The 21,219-nt window shown below is 41.0% G+C and overlaps 1 protein-coding gene across 4 annotated transcripts; it reads left to right on the top strand.

Annotated features, from left to right (window-relative positions):
• Window positions 1-596: 596 nt before the first annotated feature.
• On the top strand, window positions 597-14,081 carry GCNT1 (glucosaminyl (N-acetyl) transferase 1). Of its 4 annotated transcripts, XM_030512098.1 has the most exons (4): window positions 1,104-1,245; window positions 5,279-5,374; window positions 11,155-11,287; window positions 11,693-14,081. In XM_030512098.1, exon 4 carries the CDS (start codon window positions 11,820-11,822, stop codon window positions 13,098-13,100), a length of 1,281 nt encoding a protein of 426 aa, XP_030367958.1. In that variant the 5' UTR covers window positions 1,104-1,245; window positions 5,279-5,374; window positions 11,155-11,287; window positions 11,693-11,819; the 3' UTR covers window positions 13,101-14,081. The 4 variants fall into 4 exon arrangements, with proteins under 4 accessions (XP_030367959.1, XP_030367957.1, XP_030367958.1 ...); XM_030512099.1 differs by lacking the exons at window positions 1,104-1,245; window positions 5,279-5,374 and adding an exon at window positions 597-925; XM_030512097.1 differs by lacking the exon at window positions 5,279-5,374 and having other exon boundaries at window positions 948-1,245.
• The last annotated feature ends 7,138 nt before the right edge of the window (window positions 14,082-21,219 follow it).

Raw genomic sequence — 21,219 nt, 5'->3', positions numbered from 1 at the left:
AGCTTTCAGCCCCTTGATCCAGCTTTACTGTGCAGATGCATAAACCTCCAGTGGGAGCTCACAACTGGAATGAGGAAAGGACAGCAGAGTCCTCCAGGCATGCCTTGATCTGCCAAACCATACTGCACTCTAGATAATGCTGATTTGCAGGGATTCTTGAGGAATTAATGCTGCGAGCTCTGTTGAAGCTGCTGCAGGCTGCAGCACTTGGGGTTTTTTAATGAAGAAGATGCTTTCTTTGAACTTCCAATTTCCTTAGAATTTAATTTTCAGACTTATTTTTAAGTGCTTTGATGACATATTAAGAAGCTGCATGCCCCTAAGCTCCACCTTCACGTTTCACAGCTCTCCAAACCCTTTTGAGTATGTTTATCGTCGAGCAGACATTTGACGGGACAAAACGAACAACAAATTCAGGTCTTCCTCAGACTCTGCCTAGACACGCTTTTCTTTTCACCGCTCCCAGTTCTGTACCGAGGTTCGCAGCTAGGTCTGCTCCCTCCCCACCCAGCTCTTCCGCCTCTGTTTTTCCACCCCCTGACCCATTTCAAACACATCTGTTGGCACAAGCCAAGCTTCAGACTGCCCGGCGGTGCCGTGGGGAGGTTGCAAACTCCTGCCTGCAGGACGAGGAGCCCCGTCCCCGCTGGTGCCCGCTCACAAACGCGCGGCAGCCACAACGAAGCCGAGCCCGTTCTGCTCCGTCCCCCCAGGCCCCCGGGGCGGCACACCTCACTGTAGGCTCACAGGCAGTTTGGACCATGCCCTGAGGATGCTGCTGCCTCCTCCTGACGGGCCGCGCCGGGCCGGCCTGGGGAGCCGTGAGAAAGCTCTTTGTTGCCATGAGCCGCAGAGGAGCTACCTCCACTCCGTGCTACGTGGGTTTCAACACTACCAGCACCACCGTGGAAGCTTTACGAAAGTGGTAGTAATTTCTTCTAAAGGCTAAATGAGATCGGCTGCCAAAGCGGGGGGACGGCAGCTCGCCACCGCCGCGGAGAGACAGAGGGGCGGGCGGGCGCAAGTGAGGCGAGGCAGGGGCTGGCTGGGCCGGGCCGGTGGGCGGTGCGGGAGGAGGTGGGGACCGGGACCGGGCCCGGAGCTCAGCGGCGGGCCGCGCGGGCGGGGGACGTGCAGCTCGGCGCTGCCGGGGTGCCCTGCCTGCCCCCGACACACGGCACGACGGGACGCGCCAGGACACGACAGGACACCTCGAGCCGCCACAGAGCGGCCGCGGCCCCGCAGGTGGGTGCTGCGGGCGGGCCGGGAGCAGGCGAGGGCTCGGGCCAGGCTGTGAGCATCGCTGTTCTCGGGGGAAGACCTCCGTGCCCTGCGGGGCGGCGCAGCGCTCCTCCGAGAGCGGCGGGGCGGCCGGGCAGGTGCTGCACGGGAGGGCTGCGGAGGCGCAGCTGTCGAGCCTCTCTGCTTCTTTCTGCTCCTCGTTTCTTTCTTCCGCTCTTTCTCTCCGTCCCCTCTTTCTTCCTCTCCCCTCTTACTTTACCCTCCCTCTTTCTCTGTTTATTCCCCCTATCTTCTCTCTCCCCCCCTTCCTCTCTCCCCTATTTCCTCCTGCTCCACCTCTTCCCTTTCTTTTCCCTTTTTTTTCCATCTTCTCCGGTTTTTTTTCTCCCGTTCCTTTTTTTTTTTCCTTAATTTTCCCTCTGCTCGCCTTTGTTTTTTACTTCTCACCTTTTTCTTCACTCCGTCATCCCTTTCTTTCCTTTCTTTTCCTTCCTTTTCTCCTTGTTTTTCCCCTCCCCTTTCTGCCTGTCTGTCTTCCCTTCCTCCGTTTGCCTTTTCCCGTAGCAGAGGTGAAGGGGAGCCCAGGGCAGGCTGTTGGCCTCGAGGGTGCTGTGTTGGTGTGAAATGTGTTAGTGAGCGCAGGGTTCAGGGGACATCTGATGCTCCTGGGGTGTTGCAACCTGAGCTATGCCCTTTTTTTTTCTTTTCCCATTCTGCTAAAGATGCTAAAACTGGGAAAACCCTGAAGAAAACTTTTTATTTTCATTACTTTTTTTTCAGGAGAGCAAAGTTGTTTATAAGGTTGTGAATAGTTTTCTGTGACCCAAGTTGGGTGGGAGGACTCAGAAGCCTGACAGGAGGCTCAGTTGTGCTCTGGCATATTGCCTCCTTTCAGTATTGCTCAGAAAAGTAGATTTCTTTGTGGGAAAGAGGAGGAGTGGCAGCAGGAGGGAATTGCTGTTTTGGCGTCTGCAATTTTGAACTTCTTCTTTAACGGAATATGAAGTGGGTGACCGCAGAGCTGGCAAGAGTGACAGAAATGGTAGTAAGAGAAGAAGGTACAAATCTAGCATTTCACTTTGTCCGATTCAACTTGAAAATTCTCGTGAAAAATAAACCAGTATTTGTAGCTCAAGCTGGAGCTCAGTTACAGTGATACATTGCTTTCGTAAGTAGGTGTATATGAAAGAAAATACTGCTTTTATTTTCTTAGTGATTTTTTTCTCTGTCTATAGTAAACATATATATCGGCGTCATCTCTTTCCTATGAATCTGAATTGTCTTGGGTAGTACTTTCCTGAGGCCAGAAGAGCCAGAAGTTGCTTTAAAACAAATGAAAACTACCTTTGCTAAGTCTGTTCTCTCTTTTTCTAACTTAAACAAAATGCAGTAGGGAATGTACAAGCTGAAGATTTACAGTCTGCTGTGCTGAGAATATGGTGATTTAGTGAGTAAAATCCTGCTCTCCAAATTTGTTGCCACAGTGGAAAACCCACTGCTGGTCTTATGAAAAGATTTAATTTTGTAGTTTCTAATAATCTCCTTCTGGTTTTCATTTGGATTCCAACATAATCCAAAAGTTCTCCACTTACTTTGATTCCTAAGCTCCTGAAACTTGAATACACCTAACTTTATCAACATAGAATTCTGTCTTAGGAGAAGTGAAAAAAGGTAATTCCACAGGAATGTTGCATGCCCAACTAGTACAACTGAAATAATTTATGCTATTAGGTTTACTTCGTAGCTCCAGAGAAACCACTTATTGCACTGCAGAGCGTTATTATACGTAGAATAATCATGTAGCTAGTAGAGAAGCTTGATAAAACAAATAGAAACCTCTAGGTGTCTCAGAAAACTGTGATGGTTATCTCAGAAATCTTTTGCACCCACCAGACAAGCACATTGTAAATCATAACAAAAACTATATGTTTGATAACTGTTACCAAAATGTCCCCCTGTGTGGATTTTCCTATCATAATCATACATACATACTGTTCTTGATTAAATTTTAAAGCCGCCTTTTGTTTCTCTTTTTGAGGCATGGAAGGATTAGGCTGTTTTCCTACTGAAAAGTCCTGTAAGGAAGGGAGTAAGAGGTGGCAGTTGTCATCCTGTATAAAGTTTCTGTGATGACAGTGGAAAGTTACTCATTGATGATGATATATACAGCAGTATAAACTATAATATGGGTGGTGGGGTGGGTGTGTCTGTCTTTATGTGTATTTTGCAATGGAACCTACTTTCCAGGTAGTATCTGCTCCTCAAATGAAAAAAATTTGATTTTTGAACTGTATTTTATGTGCAGTTGTCTTGCAGGTCAGCTGAAACTCCTCTCACCTGAAGTGAACAGTGAAGTGAACAGTGAAAAAGACAACAAGAAAAAGATCATATAGTACCTCTTAAACTGTAGATTAAAAGGAGGAAGCATTATTTTATTGATTTGCACAGACTTAAATCTGTGCACCTGAGCGTGGTTGATATTACAATAACTACAAGAGACATCTGTTCTTTTCAGAGATTATTGCTACTGGTACTACCTGTGCTTTAGCTCATTGATGAACTGTAACTGTAGGCATGGCTTTAAAATACTGGTTTCTACCCAGGGCTGAAGAAAGTCTCCTCAGAATAATATTTTGAATGTTGCACTTGAAGAGGGATCGAGGTACTCAAAAATTTGACAGCCTCTTTAATGAATTTGTGGTCGTTTTTTTTTATTTTGGGATTTGTAAGTGTAATTTTAGTGTTAAGTTACCTTGAGGTAAAACATATCTTATTGTCAGTATTGAGAGTCACAGACTTCTCAAGGTAAGAACTGGTCACAGAATGATTTTGCCACAATGGTTATTATTTCCTTAGTTGAAATTTCTTACCGCTATAGCTCTGCCTGTGGGACCTCTAAGGATGGACATGAACACAAATGGGAAGCAGGCTTTGAATTTTGTCGGGAGAAAGATTTACTTGATACAGTAGTACAAGAGAGCACTGGAAAGGCTGCCAAAATTTAAATATTTTCAATGCTGTTTTACACACTGAGTATATGTTCATGTGGGTTTTACTTGTTTTTTAAAAGAGAAAGAGTTTAGTATATCAGATTCCTGACATTTGAACAGAAGATCTTCAAATAACCCAGGGTCTTGAATTTATTTTCCCACTTCCCTCCCACCCCCCCTGGAAAAACAGCTGTCTACTTTTACCTACTGTCACTATTTAATCTCTACATAGTAGCAGGTGTAGCAGTACTAATCGTTTGCGGAGTTTGCTTTAAAGCTGTCTTCTAAGCAAACAAGGGACTAGAAATGTGTCATTTTCTTCTATAGGAAGGAAGTGTCTTTATGTGTCTTTTTTTTTAAGCAGCTCTGAAGAAAAAGCCCTGCTCTTGCAGAGGGTTGTCATTGAGCAAAGGCACCCACATGGAACCCTGCTGCTGGCTCTGCATGAATTTCAGAATGAAGATCTTAGCCCCGTAAAGTCTAATAGTAACCCAAATAGTCAGTTTATGACCAATTCGTATTTTCAGTAGAACTGAAGACTATCTAACAGAACAAACATGACTACTTTCATTCAGTTACAGGCTATCTACTTTCAAGATCAGCTGCTTGATATCATGGAAATGCTGAGTAAATGTGGCTCCGCTCTGTGTCTGGCAGATCTCTGCGGATAACCCTGCATCTGTGCAGTCTGTCTTTGTGCTTATGCATGTTTGTGTTTATGCAAGCTGCTTACGACTTTAAAAATCACTTCCTCATCAGAACAAATGTTCTGCATAACTGAACCTGAATGGAAGCACATTAATTGTAACAACTGCTTGCAGGAGATGTATGCTTTGAAGCGTAGACCATATGCCTGGTAAAATTCAGGACTTTCTGGCAAATCCACTCTCAGTGGAAGATCACGTTCTGAAGCATTGAGGAAAAGTTTTGGATCTCAGGTGGAATTTGTGAATGAGGAAAGAGAACAGAAAGGATCTGGTCAACACCTGCTCATTTACTATTCTTAGGGGTAGCTGAAGTTTTCTTTTATCTTCCCTTCTTTCAAGGCAAGAAAAGGGAAAAATCAGTCAGTTCTGACTTTCACTTCCCAGCCATCAAAAGGATGACTTGTCTCTTGGCCCATCCCAACCACCACTTCAGAGGTGCGTGTACTTAGCACTATGTTTTCCGCTTGGCTTTTCTTCAATACATTTCTGTAAAAACAAAAGTGTCAAGTTGACGTGAATGGATGTAGACTATTAATACAGGTGCCAGGAAGTTTTCTAATACCTGTCATAAACCTTTGGTTAAAAGCTAATGTGTCTGTGGACATGTAATAGAGGCCCACCTAATGTTCATGCTGCTGGGTTCTCTCCACAACAGCTGTATGCCAAAAGTCATCAAAGCAACTGCAAGAGAGCAAGCATCACCACCTACTTCCTCTGGTGTTTGTTAGAGGAAGCAGAATAATAGGAAAAATGAAAGGAAGGAGCTGGGTGCATGTTAGTTCAGCAGCCCACAAGGCTGAGGCTCATGATACCAGAACTTGCTAAGCCTGTAAGACTTATCAGATCTTCCCTGCTCTTATTATAACTGGTTTTGACATCCTGACAGCTTCTATGCTAACTAAGCTCTTTCCTGCCTTTCACAAGATTTACAGGCTTCTGAAGTACCTCAGAGTACTTACTCTCTACCTATGCCCTTCTGAACTTCTGGTGCTGATACTTCCCCATGGTGTATTTTGGAGGCTGCCTTGCTTCCTTTTGGATGCTGAATTGGTGTTCAACATCTTGCCTCAACAGTGTTTGCACTGATGTGCAAAAAGACTGAAGTGTCAAAATCGAGAGACACGTGGGGTTTTTATTTTTCTTTTTCTTCCTGTACCACCAGCCCATAATGATTTTCATCCTGTCATGAGATGGGTCTGTGTACCATTTTGCAGCAAAGCCTAACTGCTTTCTGCAAGAAAAATATATATGTAGCCAAAAAAAGTATGGTAATTGCTTTAATACAAAAAATATCTACTTCGTTTAGAGTTTCATTCTAGTCTCTAAACTGCTTCAGAGAAGGTGGAGGAAGGTGACGTGTTTAACACGAGCTGGTGCAAGGGAGGCTGTACAATGCCTGAGAACCAGCAATCCTGTTTTCCCAATACTGACACTGTAACTCAGGCAAAATGAATATCCTCACGGAATGGTGCCACCCTAATATAACACTGATCGGAGGCTGCCATTGCTTTGAACCTTGTTTAGGAAAAGACACATCTCTCACTCTCACCTATGCCAGCCCAAACAAGAGTGTAAAACCCAGATCACAGGTTTGCTGGGATGTGTTGTGATGAGTAGAGTTTTCCAGGGTGCTGCAGGGCCGGGGGCTCCCCGTGGCAGGTCTGTTGGGGCAGGGACTGGCAGCCAGGTCAGGAGTGGGGCAGCACCTCTCTGGGGATGTGGACAGGCTAAGCTGGGCTGTGACTTGGGCCCAGCTTGTCAGAGCTAATGGCCAGGCTGCAGTATCACTGGAGCAGGGGCTGACAGCCCCAGGAGGCTGAAGTGGGGCCATCAGGGAGCTTGGAGGGGGCTGGTTAGAATCATAGAATAGTGAGGGTTGCAAAGGACCTTAAGATCATCTAGTTCCAACCCCCCTGCCATGGGCAGGGATATCTCACACTAGACTGTGTCGCCCAAGGCTCTGTACAACCTGGCCTTGAACACTGCCAGGGATGGAGCATTTACCGCTTCCTTGGGCAGCCTGTTCTAGTGCCTCATCACCCTCATAGTAATGAACTTCTTCCTTACACCTAATCTGAACATCCACTGTTTAAGTTTGAACCCGTTACCCCTTGTCCTATCACTACAGTCCCTGATGAAGAGTCCCTCCCCAGCATCCTTGTAGGCCCCCTTCAGATACTGGAAGGCTGCTCTGAGGTCTCCACGCAGCCTTTTCTTCTCCAGGCTGAACAGCCCCAATTTTCTCAGCCTGTCTTCATACAGGAGGTGCTCCAACTGCTTTGAGCACCTCTTAGTTGGAGCTGACAAAGCCTATTAGTGCCCTTGGCACCCTGCCAGCAGCCATGAGGGCTGACCGCAGAGAGCTCCTCAGAGGCCGGCTGGTTGGATCTGCTGCCGAACCCCTCCTGGCCCAACATCGGATCAGTCACACCATGAAACTGCCACCGAAGAGGTCTGCTGTGCCAGCAGCCAGAAGCTGGCTTCTGTGCTGCTGGGCTGAGGCACATGCCCTTTGTCAGGGCTGGCGTAGCAGGGCTCTGCACCCTCGCAAACATCCTCTTCCTTAGGACCAGCGCCAACACGTGGATATAGGAGTGGGTATAGCACTGCCATTGAGTGCTGCAGCACCAGTCCAGCCTGTCTGTATAAAACCTCCATATGAACTTTGGTCTCTCTCTGAGCTATAGTATAATCTTGAAAAAGTGTTTGATTTGTTTTTTTCCTCTGAAGACTTAGGTTTCTCGTGGGATTTTCTGTTTGCTTTTAAGGATGGGTGAAGCCAAACTTATCTAAAATCAGTCACGTGCTGAGCTGGGCTCTGAGGGTGCTCCCTCTTGTCCATGGCCACAGCCTTTCTTTGATGAAGGTTATTCCCCTTCAGCTCCTTTGTCATAAGTACCTGTGTAGTCCATTGCTGACTTGTTCAGTTAGTACCATGGGTCAGATTAATAACTCAGCATGTAGAGGTAACACAAGTTTATATAATAACGAGGTAAAGACATTGTTAATGATATCAGTTGTTTTACAGTAGCACCTTTACAGTAATATAGAAGTTAAATCAGAATGTGACTTTTATGTAAATATATATTACCTGGCAGTTTGGGAGTTCTTATTGCACAGAGGCAGATGACCTGGGTGATTTGCCCTCTGACACAGAAGAAGTGCCAGAAATGGAGATTTAAACTAGGTATAGTAATCTTTCTTTCCATAAAGTCTATTTAAATGGAGAACACTACTCTCTGGTAGAAATCAAGTTGAAATTATCTTGGTTTTGCGTTTAGTCATACCATACAGTGTGTGTACAGGAGCGAAGAATGATTTTGGCAGGAAAGAGGAAAATGGGCAGCTAACTCAACTTTTGTACTAACTCCTTCAAATACCAGCAACTGCTGTAAGTTTCCCATTTTAATGACTACTTCATTAGAAATACAAGCTCTGACTTGAGTAGAAGGCAGTAAAGGAAGGAAATGGGTCAAGCACATAACTTCTGAAACTGAACTTCAGTTGAGAGCAAGACCAAGGCTGCAGCATAGTCTTTCATCTGTGGCTGCGCAAACCTCCCTCCTGCTCTCCTACACTGCAGAGTGCTGCCTCTGACAGTGCATTCTCTAGTGTGCACAGTAAAGCTACTCAGAGCTTGAGGAAAAAGATGTTAAAAGCTTTACTGAATGCAGTCTGAAGCTGTGTTAATGAGTATTCTAGGGTCATAAAACTTTATAAAACAAAACTCAGGTGTGTTATTAGAGAAAATGTACCAAAGCTTTCCTTATCCTGTAAAGGTCAACTTTTGCAAAGAATGGGATATGATCAAGTTTTAGGGCTTTTTTAGAAAAGAAATTGCAAGCATAAACAAATAGCTACTTTTTGTTAAGACTGTTCAAAGGAAGCAGCGAGTTGGTGATACAAATTTGGCGGTGATGAAAAACCTCCACCTAAAGATAAAGGCCGTGTTTAACATATAAATGTTTGCAGATCTCTTTTTGGTGTAATGGAAATGCAGGGTCTGATTATTCTGAGCTCAAAACAGTAGAGGAATTGCACCCAGCTGGGTATGCAAGGTTTTCTGAAAGAGATTTTTTTTTATCCTACCTTCAGCTAAGTTTTATTCTAAAACAGAAGCAGGAAGACTCTTTAGCAAGCTTTATTCTTCAGAAGTTGTAGAAGGTGAAGACTGCAATGGTAGCTTTCATTTAAGGCTCTGTCTCCCTGCACTGGAAAGAACAGGAAGGGGGTGGCAATCCTTCTGAAGTGTGTGTTACTCCACGATGCTAGTGGAGCTAGTGATCCTGTAAAAACTAAGAATAGGATAAAATAGTAGTGCTAACTCTCATCCTCAAGAAAAGGTAAAGCTTCACAAATAGAAGTGCATTTGAAATACATTTTAAGTCCTAGAAAAGTCTTAATTTCTAAGTTGGTAGGCAGAAAATTAAGGGTAACCAGTATCACAGGCGTCATCCTATGGAAATATGTATCTGATAGACATCAAGGAGACTATGACAAGGCTAGTATCCTTCCTTTGTTTATTTCACGTGTGATGGATGTTACTTTTGTTGGATCTGATGTACTAGTCAAAACTAACAGGACATCAAGTAAGTAAGTGTGTGATAAGTTATAAAGCATGTTAAAACTTGCTCTAAATTATATTTTTGTGTTTGATGCTACATTGCAAACAAAAAGTGGTAACTGTGGAATTTCCCCTTTTTAAGGTTTTGTGTTTTTTTTTTTTTAAATTCAAATTCCTAGTGTGAGACCTGATACTTAAAAGGTGTCTCTCTATGCTTTCAGAAGTGCGTGCACACTTACTTTCAGGGTTAAAATTTTAGTTCTTCCAGTTCGACACCTAAACCAGACTTGCAACAAATGTCCACCTCCCTAAGATAAGTTAGAAATGCAGGATACAATAATTACAGGTGTAATTCTGAAAACAAAGTACACTTTATAGTAAGTGAGATATTTAAATAATGCTGTTAGTCATAAATAAATGCTGTTAGCCACAAATAGTTTGTGGTCTCTGCCTGTTAGTGGCTTGAATTACAAAACATTTGCTTATAGTACTTCCTTAAAATACTGCTGATCCTTACTGCTGTGCTAGACTTCTGTGATCTGCATCTTCCTCCCATCTACTTAACATGGATCAATTCCCCCGTTAGTTTGCAGTGCTATGGGAATAGTGGTGGACCCAATGCATAGTGCATCCCAGTAGCAGCATTACTACCAAAAAACTCTGTAATGCCAGGCCTTAATTTCTTATGTGCACCTGTTCTGAGATTGCCATGTAGCAGGTTAAAAGCCACAGTTTGAGAATTAAAAGCTAAAATGATACTGGAGTAGCTTCAAGAAAAGGGGAGGGGGGAGTCGAGTAGGAGGAAGAAAAATGCTGACACAGTGTACACTTCTTAAGCAAATTTTCTTACCAGTTTTTGGGGGAGTAGCAGTTATGCTTAGAGCTGTTCAGAAAGTTATTCAGAGGCACTATTTTTTTTTTCTTGAAAGTAGTAAAAGTGAAGGAGCTGTATATCTCTCAAGTACTTCAATATTTCATAAACCTTTTAACTTAAAGATTAAAATTTTGGGAAGACATTCTCTATAAACTGTATGGGCTTTTGCAATTGGAGGTTGGTTTGAAATTCAGACGTGCACTGAATTATTAGGCAATGTGAGTACAAATGGCATTTGAGTGGCAATGCAAGTTGTTTAAGCAGAGCCTGTTCTTGATCAGTTTACCTGCCTGGGGTAGTACTTACAAAAAAAGACACCTAGTTCTGTAATCCAATTCTTGACTGCAGTTTTCTCAACTGCTGCAGCTGTAGCTGCTGCATTATAGCGCAGTGTTCCTCTCACAGAGTACTGAAGCAGTAAAAAAGGTGCTTAAGGAGAAACAGGATTAACAAACAAAAATTACGTCGTTCCTGTGAAATAAAGGTGAAAATAAGATTGGCAGGTTATAAATCTTCTTATAACTCAGCCTGACATATTTCCACATAAAAGCAATTGCTGAATCATAAAGAACAAGTGTTTAAACAATAGTAAGACAACACTGTTGTGCTCTTAGATACATGCATTTGCAGTGACAGCACAAATCAGCTTTAGAGATAGGCCGTAAGTATTGCCTTTGACCTTAAAAAGGTACTTCAGCAATTCAGTCACAGATGTTCTCCCAACTCTGAAAGTTGAGGAGCTATGCTATACTAATTTCTTTCTCCGCTTCTCATCAGCTCTTTCCTGATGGTATTTCTAAGCTCATCTGAAGGATTTTGAAGAGACTATCTCACACAAAATCTCAAAAGGCTTCGGAGACTGCTTTCTCAGTGAGAAGATAATGCATTACTAGCATCCAGGAAGTGAGTGGTAAGTTGTAATGAAATATATGTCAATGCCGAAGTGAATATAAAACATTCTTGCCAAACTCTGAAGTGTGAATTAACGCCAAATAATTGCTTCTCATTAATGTATCTGATTTACTGGCTTCAGTTTTGTCAGATGCAGCTGAATCAACTCTGTTTTCTTACTGAACTTCTGTTTGTAGTCTTAGTACTACACTTAGTAGTGTCTCATGAAAACTATCTGCCTCTTCCAATCTTTTTCTACAAAAATAAACTAATTTTATTCATTAATTTCTAATTTTCAACAGAATATTTTTGGCTGATGTATTCACCTTCTTACTGTCTCCAAATAACAATGTAATATTAATCAGTTACTTTCTAAAGAAACCTTTTAGTCTTTGAATGACAGTCATATTTAATTTTGTTTTAGGATTTTTTCTTCAACAATTCACCAAATTCCTGAGAAACAGAAACTGTTTTTTCTGAAGTTGTTAAAGCTGACATGAGCAGAGTGGAAGGTGATTTTTTTAGCCCTGCAAATCTACCTAGTATTTGAAATGCTGAAGAGGAAATTACGGTTTTGCCACAACTTGCGCTTCAGGCTTTTCTTGGGTTTAACTCTTATATTAGTAATCATTTCAGTTTTGAAAGTTAACCAGAAACAAGACTTCTTAAATCGGAGACATCTTGAGTTAACAAAAGAAGATCCTGTTGGCAGTGTTAATTGCACCAAGATTATAGAGGGGGATATAGAAGAACTTCAAAAGGTAAAGCTTGAGACGTTGTCTGTGTCGTTTAAGAAACGCCCCAGACTAACAACAAATGATTATATTAACATGACAGCAGACTGTGCCTCCTTCACCAAGACTAGGAAATACATTATGGAACCTCTAAGCAATGAAGAAGCAGAATTTCCAATAGCTTACTCAATAGTGGTTTATCACAAAATTGAGATGCTTGACAGACTTCTAAGGTCAATCTATGCCCCTCAGAATTTTTACTGCATTCATGTTGACAAAAAGTCTCCAGAATCTTTTTTTGCTGCTGTGAGGGGAATAGTCTCATGTTTTGATAATGTCTTTATTTCCAGCCAGTTAGAGAGTGTTGTATATGCTTCGTGGAGCAGAGTGCAGGCAGACATTAACTGCATGAAAGATCTCTACAGAAGAAGTTCAAACTGGAAATACCTAATAAATCTCTGTGGCATGGACTTTCCAATAAAGACCAACCAGGAAATAGTAGAGAAATTAAAAGCCCTTAAAGGTGAAAACAGCTTGGAAACAGAAAAAATGCCTGTTTATAAAGAAGTAAGGTGGAAGAAACACCATGAGGTTATAGATGGTAACATAAAGAACACAGGCATAGACAAGCAACTACCACCTCTCAGTACTCCAATTTTTTCTGGTAGTGCCTATTTTGTAGTTAGCAGAAGATTTGTAGAATACATATTAGAAAGCAGCAAAATACTTAAGTTCATTGAGTGGGCAAAAGACACTTACAGCCCAGATGAGTACTTGTGGGCAACAATTCAGAGAATCCCTGAAGTCCCAGGTGCAGTTTCTTCTAGTGACAAATACGATGTTTCTGACATGAATGCACTGGCCAGGTTTGTCAAGTGGCAGTACTTTGAAGGGGATGTGTCCAAAGGTGCACCCTACCCACCATGCAGTGGAGTTCATGTTCGCTCTGTCTGTGTTTTTGGGGTAGGAGACCTAAACTGGATGTTACGAAATCACCACTTCTTTGCTAATAAGTTTGACACTGATGTTGACCCTTTTGCAGTGAAATGTTTGGAAGAGTATTTGCGACACAAAGCTTTGTATCTGCAAAAGAACTGAAATACTGCATGCTCCTGTTACAAAACATAGGTACAAGTAGTATACAGCTATGTACTTTTAACATGTAACAGCAATGGTGGTGATGCTGATCATGGGTATAATGGTTCTCACCATGTCAATATGGTGGTGATGATACCCTCCCTGCCTTGTCCATGGACAAGAGGGAGAGAAGACATATCAAGATGGGGATGCCTTGTGTTGCACACTGAGGTTTAGAACTTTAGCTATAAACTAGAAGACAGCAATTTTTGGAAGGTCAACTACTTGGAATATTTATTATCTAAAAGGTGTAGTTAATGGACTTCCTTTAGGTAAACTATTTGTTTTAAGGCTTGGAAAATGCATGTTGTTCATGATTATTTGTCAGGTTTTTTTCCCATGAATGTAATGCTAGTTGAAAGGGAAAGATGAAGAGGCAGGAAAAAAAGGGGGGGAAGAAGCAGCTGGACTGCACAGGCTTCGTACTGAGTGCTGAAAGATCTCAGGAAAATAACATTATAATTAGTCTGAAAACCATATAAAAGGGAATATACCAAAGCCAGCTGTCTTCATTTAACTTAAATCTGGTTGCTGTAATTCTGTAATATGTAATTCTTAATCCTCCTGAACATTTCAACTTCAGCATGGAGTATTAAGGACTTGTGTCTAAATTTTTGTAGGCGAATCTTGCTTTTGTACTCTTAAACCCCCCAATAATGTGATATAAAGTTTATACACTAGTTTGTAATTACATCTTCTCAGGGAAACTTAAGTTTTGTGCCTGATGAGAGTTAGACTTGGAATTTTACACTTTTTACTGTATCACGAATCTTGCTTTTGGATCCAAAATGACTCAAGTTTCTCAAAAACTTTAAAGAACTTCAGTAGTGTCTAAATGTCACTGGTGGAATTGCTGCTTGCTTTCTTCTGTCAAGCTCAACTTGTATTCCAGGTTCTTTTAACACTGAGTATGCAAAAATAAAGTTATTTTTCTTAATGATATTGTGTCTTCCTACAATTAAAGTTCTTCTAGAAGCACCATTAAAATCCTCATGATGAAGACCTGAAATGTTTTTACTGTAGCTTGCCATACACAGCTGAAGCTGCAGCTGAGACAAGTCGTATCTTTCATATGTTCATTCATTCACGTGTCTATGCTTGTTTAGGTTTAGCTGGTGCAGCTGATTTTTATTTGCTTCTTTTGGTGGAACAGAAAGGAGGAAATCTGGATGAGTTGTATTACAGGTTAGGTCCCTGCTTAGTTTAGCTGCTGCAGTGTGGCACAGAAGCATGGTGCTCGGAGAATAGAACACTGTGAGGTGTTATTTCTTTTGATGGCAATTCAGGTTTGTCATGCATAGTTACTGCCAGCTCTCTCATCTTACTTCTGAGGTGACAGTGGAATTCATTACAGGTACTAGCAAATGCAAAAACAGACTAAATTTTTTGTTTCTCAAACTGTTGGTGTGATGGCAGCATGTGTTTGTTACAAAGGTAGTATGTAATGAAGTTTCTCCTAAGGTGTGCCCCAGTACTTAGACACAACCATAATGAACTGCTTACTGTTGATCATGCAGATAAGCTAGGGAGGCAAGCAATGTAAGATTAAATGGGGCCTTTTCTTGCCAACTCCCACTTTCAAAATCACCTAAAAGCTGTTAGGGAGTCTTCAGAGGCTCTCACATGGTGTATAAACAGGTAATTAAAGCTTGTGAGTTGAGATGGTGGAGGGAAATACCCTGTCTTACCCACCCTTTGGCTTTTCTACAAGAATGCTCTTACAGACAGTTATGCTCTACCACCCTTGCACAAGATGCAACAAGGTGTAACTTCACTAAATATAGCATTAGGAAATTGCAGGAAGTCATGTTACATTTTTCGCAGAAAGGGAGCTGTTTGTTTTCAAGTATTTCCACCTATAGACAAGCTATGTGAATAACTTATATGAGACCAGAGCTGCTAGTTCAAATAAACTGAAAAAGTGATAATGAAGTTCTCTGCACAGGATGGACTGCTGACTTAATTGCTTGAAATCTGCTAGATGGCTGGAGCATCAACCCCTTTGTCTACCTATTCCAGCCCACTTTGTACTCACTTATTTGTATAACACAATGAATGCCTGTCTGTATCACTGTTGTTAATGATACCACTACTGTAGACAGACAGTGAAGATGCTACTTGTCTAGGTGCTCCAAATGTTACTGTTTGATAGTCAAGAGAGAGATCCTATGTACATGCACTGTATGTGTTGTTCTGTACAGAATGAAAAAAAGGAGAACATATGAACATGTTCAGCATACATTCTCCATAAAATAAGGAACAATATCTTTTGGGAAAGTGAATTGTAAAAAACCCCACCTCCCTAAAACTGACTTGGAAAAGAGATACCCTGATCTAGTAGATTTTAAATGGTCTAGAAAGGTAATTTCCTGTAAAGAACTCTAGATCTGTTGAAGACGTACCAAAGAAATTAATATATTGATTAACAGTATTGCAACTATGCATACAGAGAAGACACCATAGCCATCTATAATGGGTAGAGAAAGCAATCTAACTTACATTAGTATTTCACTGAATCTGCCAAGAAATTTAGCCAAAATAATCATCATCTTACAATAGAACAACTTTGTGGCACCAATAAAACTCAAGTAAAATCTGATTATATCCCTTACTGACATCAGCAGTTGGTTTTGCATAACTTGTTTCAGTTTTCTACTAGATGTTTAGAAGGCTTCGGTGGAAGTCTAGTACTAGCTTGAGTGAACATGAAAGAAAAGTGCCTCACTGCAGCAATAAGCTAATCTTGATGCTGTGCTAAGGACACCAGCCTTCTGTTAAAAATAGCTAAAAATTAAAAACTTAATGACTACATCAACCCTTCAACCATTAATTCTGAATATAATGATGCTCTAATACAAGAAAACTGCAGGTTTACTCTGATCACCTTCAGGGTTCCTCTCAGGGCAGAAGACAACACACAGACCTTCACGAGGATTGAACTTCAAAGCTGGACAGGGGATAGAGCAGTTAAAATCAGAGCCAGGATGATGGGTTCAGCTACAGTGCTGCTCAGGGCTCTCAGAGAACCTGCTTTTTCCACTTCCTGCTGCATGCACCCAGCTTACACCAGCCCTTGCACTGTGACCTTATCATCCTTTGGGGAGGTAGGAAGGAAACTGGTTTGCATTCTGCCTACTGAATAACCTTTCATTTTTTCTCCTCTGTTTCAAAACTGGTTCAGTTTCTTAGTTCAGCTCACCATTGCTGGGAAGGAAAGAGTAGCCAGTGAAACCATTGCTGAAGTAACACGTATGCTATTCAAAATCCCCTAACTTTTTAATTTTCCATGGCAGAATTTTTCAAAAGAGCTCAGTGCATTGGAGACACTGCTGTAGTTCAGTCCCTATTACACACCAGCATTTTGAGTGGCCCTAATACAATAACAATTTGCTTGTTTTGCTGATAGTAATTGTGGTAACCAAGTATCCTGTATCACTGAGAGCCACTGAAAGGCTGAAAGCCTTTAGGTTCAAAGGCTAATTTGATCCCAGAAACCTAATACTTCTGCTTTCATCTTCCTGCCTTAGCTTTGATTTGACAGGAAGCATGTGTTTGGCTGAACAGTTTGTTTTCTTACTGCTTCCTATCCAGCACAACAGAAAATGACAAGAAACCTTGAAGATCAACACTGGAGATATAATTAAGGTTGCCAACCAGATCATCATTACTTGGTGCATTTTCAAGTGACTTGGCAATTAAAAATTGGCCTGAGTTACAACAGGAATGCATTAGAAGATAAAAATGAAAGAAGAGGCCATCTGCTCCAACATACTTGTACTGTGCTGATAATCCCTTCTTCCAGATTCAGTGTTCTTGCTAGCTCTGAGGGGCTGTGGCAGTCATTAAAAAAAATAACCATGATTTAATTCAAGTTCTGTTGCAGTATTTTACTGTTTTAATTTATAGCTTCTTTTACTCTTGAAAATCTTTGTTAGCTTTTTTTTCTTTTTTGTCACTTAGAGAATATATAAAAGAGCTAATATTACAGTAAGCTCTTCTTAAGTCAATTAAAACATAGGAAATTGCGTTATGTAAAATGGCTTCCCAATTCCAGTTAGCAATACCATTTGTCCTCAGCTTAACATTTCAATAATCTAGTAGACCAGTTTCCATAGTTTTGGAATTCTCTTCTTTCCAACAGATCAGTTTCCTTAATTGTGCTTTTAATGCCCTAGACTGCAGTGTGGTAAATTAAAACTAACCTGCTTTCAACAGGCAAGGAGCCTTCTGGGTGCCTTAGAGAACAGACATTAAAAGGCAATATCCTTTAGGCTATTTATGTTCTTTATTCCAAACCAAGTAATCCAGTTTTCAAGAATCTACACAAATCTAATATATCAAGTTATTGTCCTCATATGTATCCTAAACTTTTCTATTTTAGAATTGAAATGAGTCAGCTTTTTACTTTTTGCATACGAATAACAATTTAGGGGTTTGTTTCTTTTTTCTTTTTTTTTTTTTCTTTTGTGAGTCAGTCACTAACCTCACACAGATCCTTCGTATTTGCATTATGTTCACCCTTATTTGCTTTGCCATATGTTGTAATATCTTCAGACAGAAATATTTTGCTCAGTATCCTCATGAGAGTTGGGCTTGCTAAGCCTGGAGAAGGGAAGGCTCAGGGGAGACCTTATAAAAGTCTTCCGATACGTAAAGAGGGCTACAAGAAATCTGGAGAGGGACTTTTTACAATGGCCTGTAGTGATAGAACAAGGGGTAATGGCTTTAAACTGAAAGAGCGGAGATTTAGATAGATATTAGGAAAAAATTCTTCACTATGGGGGTGGTGAGACACTGAAACAGGTTGCTATTGTGTTTTAAACCCAGCTGGTAACTCAGTACAATGCAGCTGTTCGCTGACCCTCCTCATTCCCTCCTCCTTGGTTGGGATGGGGAGGAATATTGAAAGAATGTAAACCCCACAGGTTGAGATAAGAACAGTTTAATAACTAAAATACAATATACTCCTACTAATAATAATGGTAATAATGATAAGGGAAATAACAAGGGGAGAGAATTTAAAACTAAAAAGGGAAAAAAAAACCCAAAACAATAAACACAAGTGACACACAATACAATTGCTCACCACCCACAGACTGATACCCAGCCTGACCCAAGGGGCGATCTGGGCCTTCTGGGTAACTCCCCCCAGTTTATATACCGGGCATGACGTGCCATGGTATGGAATACCCCTGTGGCCAGTTTGGGTCAGGTGTCCTGTCTCTGCTTCCTCGCAGCTTCTTGTGCCCCTCCTTGCTGGCAGAGCATAAGAGACTGAAAAGTCCTTGACCAGCGCTACTGAGCAACAACTAAAACATTGGTGTGTTATCAGCATTGTTCTCAGACTAAAGTCAAAACACAGCACTGCACCAGCTACTAGGAAAAAAAAAAACAAACCCCAAAACCCCAAAAAACCAAAACAACAATAAACAAAAAAACCCAAAAAACCCTCCAAAAACCAAAAACCAAACCAAAAAAACCTGTTACAACCTGTGAGGGTGGTGAGACATTGGAACAGGTTATCCAGAGAAGCTGTGGCAGCCCCATCCCTGGCAGTATTCAAGGCCAGGTTGGAAGGGGCTTCGAGCAACCTGGTCTAGCGGAAGGTGTCCCTGCCTTTGGCAGGGGGGTTGGAACTAAATGTTCTTCAAGGTCCCTTCCAAGCCAGACCATTCTATGATTCTATGATTTAAATTCTGTGGCTCTAAAACTGAGCTTTGCTGTTGGAGCCTTACAATACACATGGTTGGGTTCTTCTAGGATCTGACAGTATTCTTTTTAATTTCTTTGGCTTCTGTAGCTATAGTAGAGCTTGACAAGAAAAAGTTAAGAATGCAAACAAATCCTTGAAGTCAAACCAATGTATTTTAAAAAGCTGTGTACAAAAAAAGATTCTGTACAAAAAAATCATCTAAGAAAACATCTCAGATAGGCTTTGAGCAGATGCCACCTGTTAACATCCATGTCACATACTTTAAGACAGGGTGCTGGAACGTCTGATGGATACTGGTCTAACTATACTTTTTAAAAATTATTACCTCTGGATTTGAGAACTTAGGCCTATTGGGAGATCTACATACAACTAGTGATCTTTTATTCTGTGCCATGAAATTACATTAATCTTACCTTCTTTTTTTTTTCTCTCATTTAAACAAGCAGTATTTCAGAAATCCTTTAGCAAAAAATGTTTAGTTACTAAAGTCTTCACTAACTTAAATGAAATTAGTTTGAATATATTAAAACCCTTTGTCTCTCTCTTAGTTTCAACCAACTTGCCTTTGCTACACATGGGAGTGGGGAATAAAAATGGTTATACAGCTTCAAAGTATATTTAACCAACTGTGTGATAGGGAAAGTGAAAGTTATGGCTTAGCATCAATGGTTATGGGTGACTCTTTCATCTGTTTTCTTGCCAGCTGTGTGAATTGCAGTAGTGATGCTGGAAAGAAGGATCTCCCAGTAATGATGTAAAATGAGTTTAGTATGGAAAACATGCTAGGAAAGTGAATATCACCTGTCTGTAGGTAATGCTGCAGTTAAACCTAATTACGACTTTGAACCACTAGATTTTTAGGATGATACTGTAATACCTCCTTCACAAGCACTTGAAATGCTGTCACCTGAGTTAATCCCAGCCACCCTTTGTGCCTTTTCAAGTTTAAGATAGGTCCTTTTGCAAAAACCAGCAAACCTGTTAACACCACACCAATTCTTGCTGGCCGGGACAGGTGCCTTCCTGCCTGCATGGGGCTCTTGCCTCTTGAATAGGGCAAGGGTACTTAATTGCTTCACTCCTGGCAGCTGTCTTCCCCCACCTGAGCTTCTCATGCCCAAGGTGCCAGCAATATCTGGACTGAAAATATGGTGCAAGTCCTCTTTAACTATGTACATAGGCAGGAGAACCTTTTGGTGGATTATCTGTTCAGATTTATTCTGCAGTCTATGCTGAATCTGAAAATCTTTTTAAAATGATACAGTGATTATATATTCAGATACACAGAGAAAATAAATGAGTTTGCTCTCAGCAGCTGGAATCTTTCTAGGTACTTCCTAATCAGTAAAATTTGCAAACACACTTTTTTCCTTTTTGAATTACAATTCAAAGTAAGAACTACTACATAAATCACATTTACAATTTTGCTACATTTACTTGAGTATTGGACTGGCATTCAGAATGAAAATAGAAATTAGAGTCATGAATATAGGTTAAATGCCATCATTTAGAAATAGTTTTCACTATTGTAACACAACACTTAAAACATATTACTTAGGTTCTGTAGGACTTCCATAAAAAGCAATCAAAGTAAAGTTTTAATTGATCACAGTCACTTCTGCACTGTTGTATAACTGAGAGGCATACTAATTTATTTATTTAGGGGAAGGATAAGCAGAATAATTTCTTCCAGGTTTCAATACCTCTGTGGAAAGGGAGCAATTAGTGAAGAGAAAGTGGGACCTAGATAATTGATTACATCTTGTCTGTAAGGGGTGACACTGGTTTTCAATTTTATAGCTATTTCTTAGCTTAGTTTTTTAGTAAATGCAGCATCTCTAGCCCTCTTAAGAATAATTGCTTTTGCATGGCTGCCATTTATTTGGCAGAGATTAATTTAAAAGATCCAGGGTTTTCATTTAAATTAAACCCTCAGCTGCTACTGTCAAGTTCAGTTTTCGTCAGAAATTTCCACCAACTATGCATCTTTCTAACATTAGAAATAGTTATACATGGAAATTTTTTAAATGAGAGGGAAAATCTACCACAAAGCTATGTTTCACCACCTGAAGATGAATGATCAGAACAGTCTCTCAAAAAATTAGAAGTACGTGAAGAGCAGAAAACACTAGCAGGTGACAGTCACGGTGGAACAGAATGACAATCCAGATACAAAAATATTTCACACATGCTATAGTTAGTAGTTTAGTACTAATGAGCAGTTTCTTTCAGCCAGTGGAGGTTAAACAGTATATTTCCACCAGCTGCTGGATGGAGGTCAGTGATTTAATGACAGAGGTTAAGGTACTTGGTGACTTTCAAGTGAGCCTCAATCTACCCACACCCCAGAGGCCAGGTGGGCTGCAC

The sequence above is a fragment of the Strigops habroptila genome, chromosome Z (genome assembly GCF_004027225.2).
Source record: "Strigops habroptila isolate Jane chromosome Z, bStrHab1.2.pri, whole genome shotgun sequence".
Lineage (NCBI taxonomy): Eukaryota > Metazoa > Chordata > Aves > Psittaciformes > Psittacidae > Strigops > Strigops habroptila.
The sequence above is the reverse complement of the archived record's forward strand: the minus strand, read 5'-3'. Positions and strand labels throughout refer to the sequence as shown.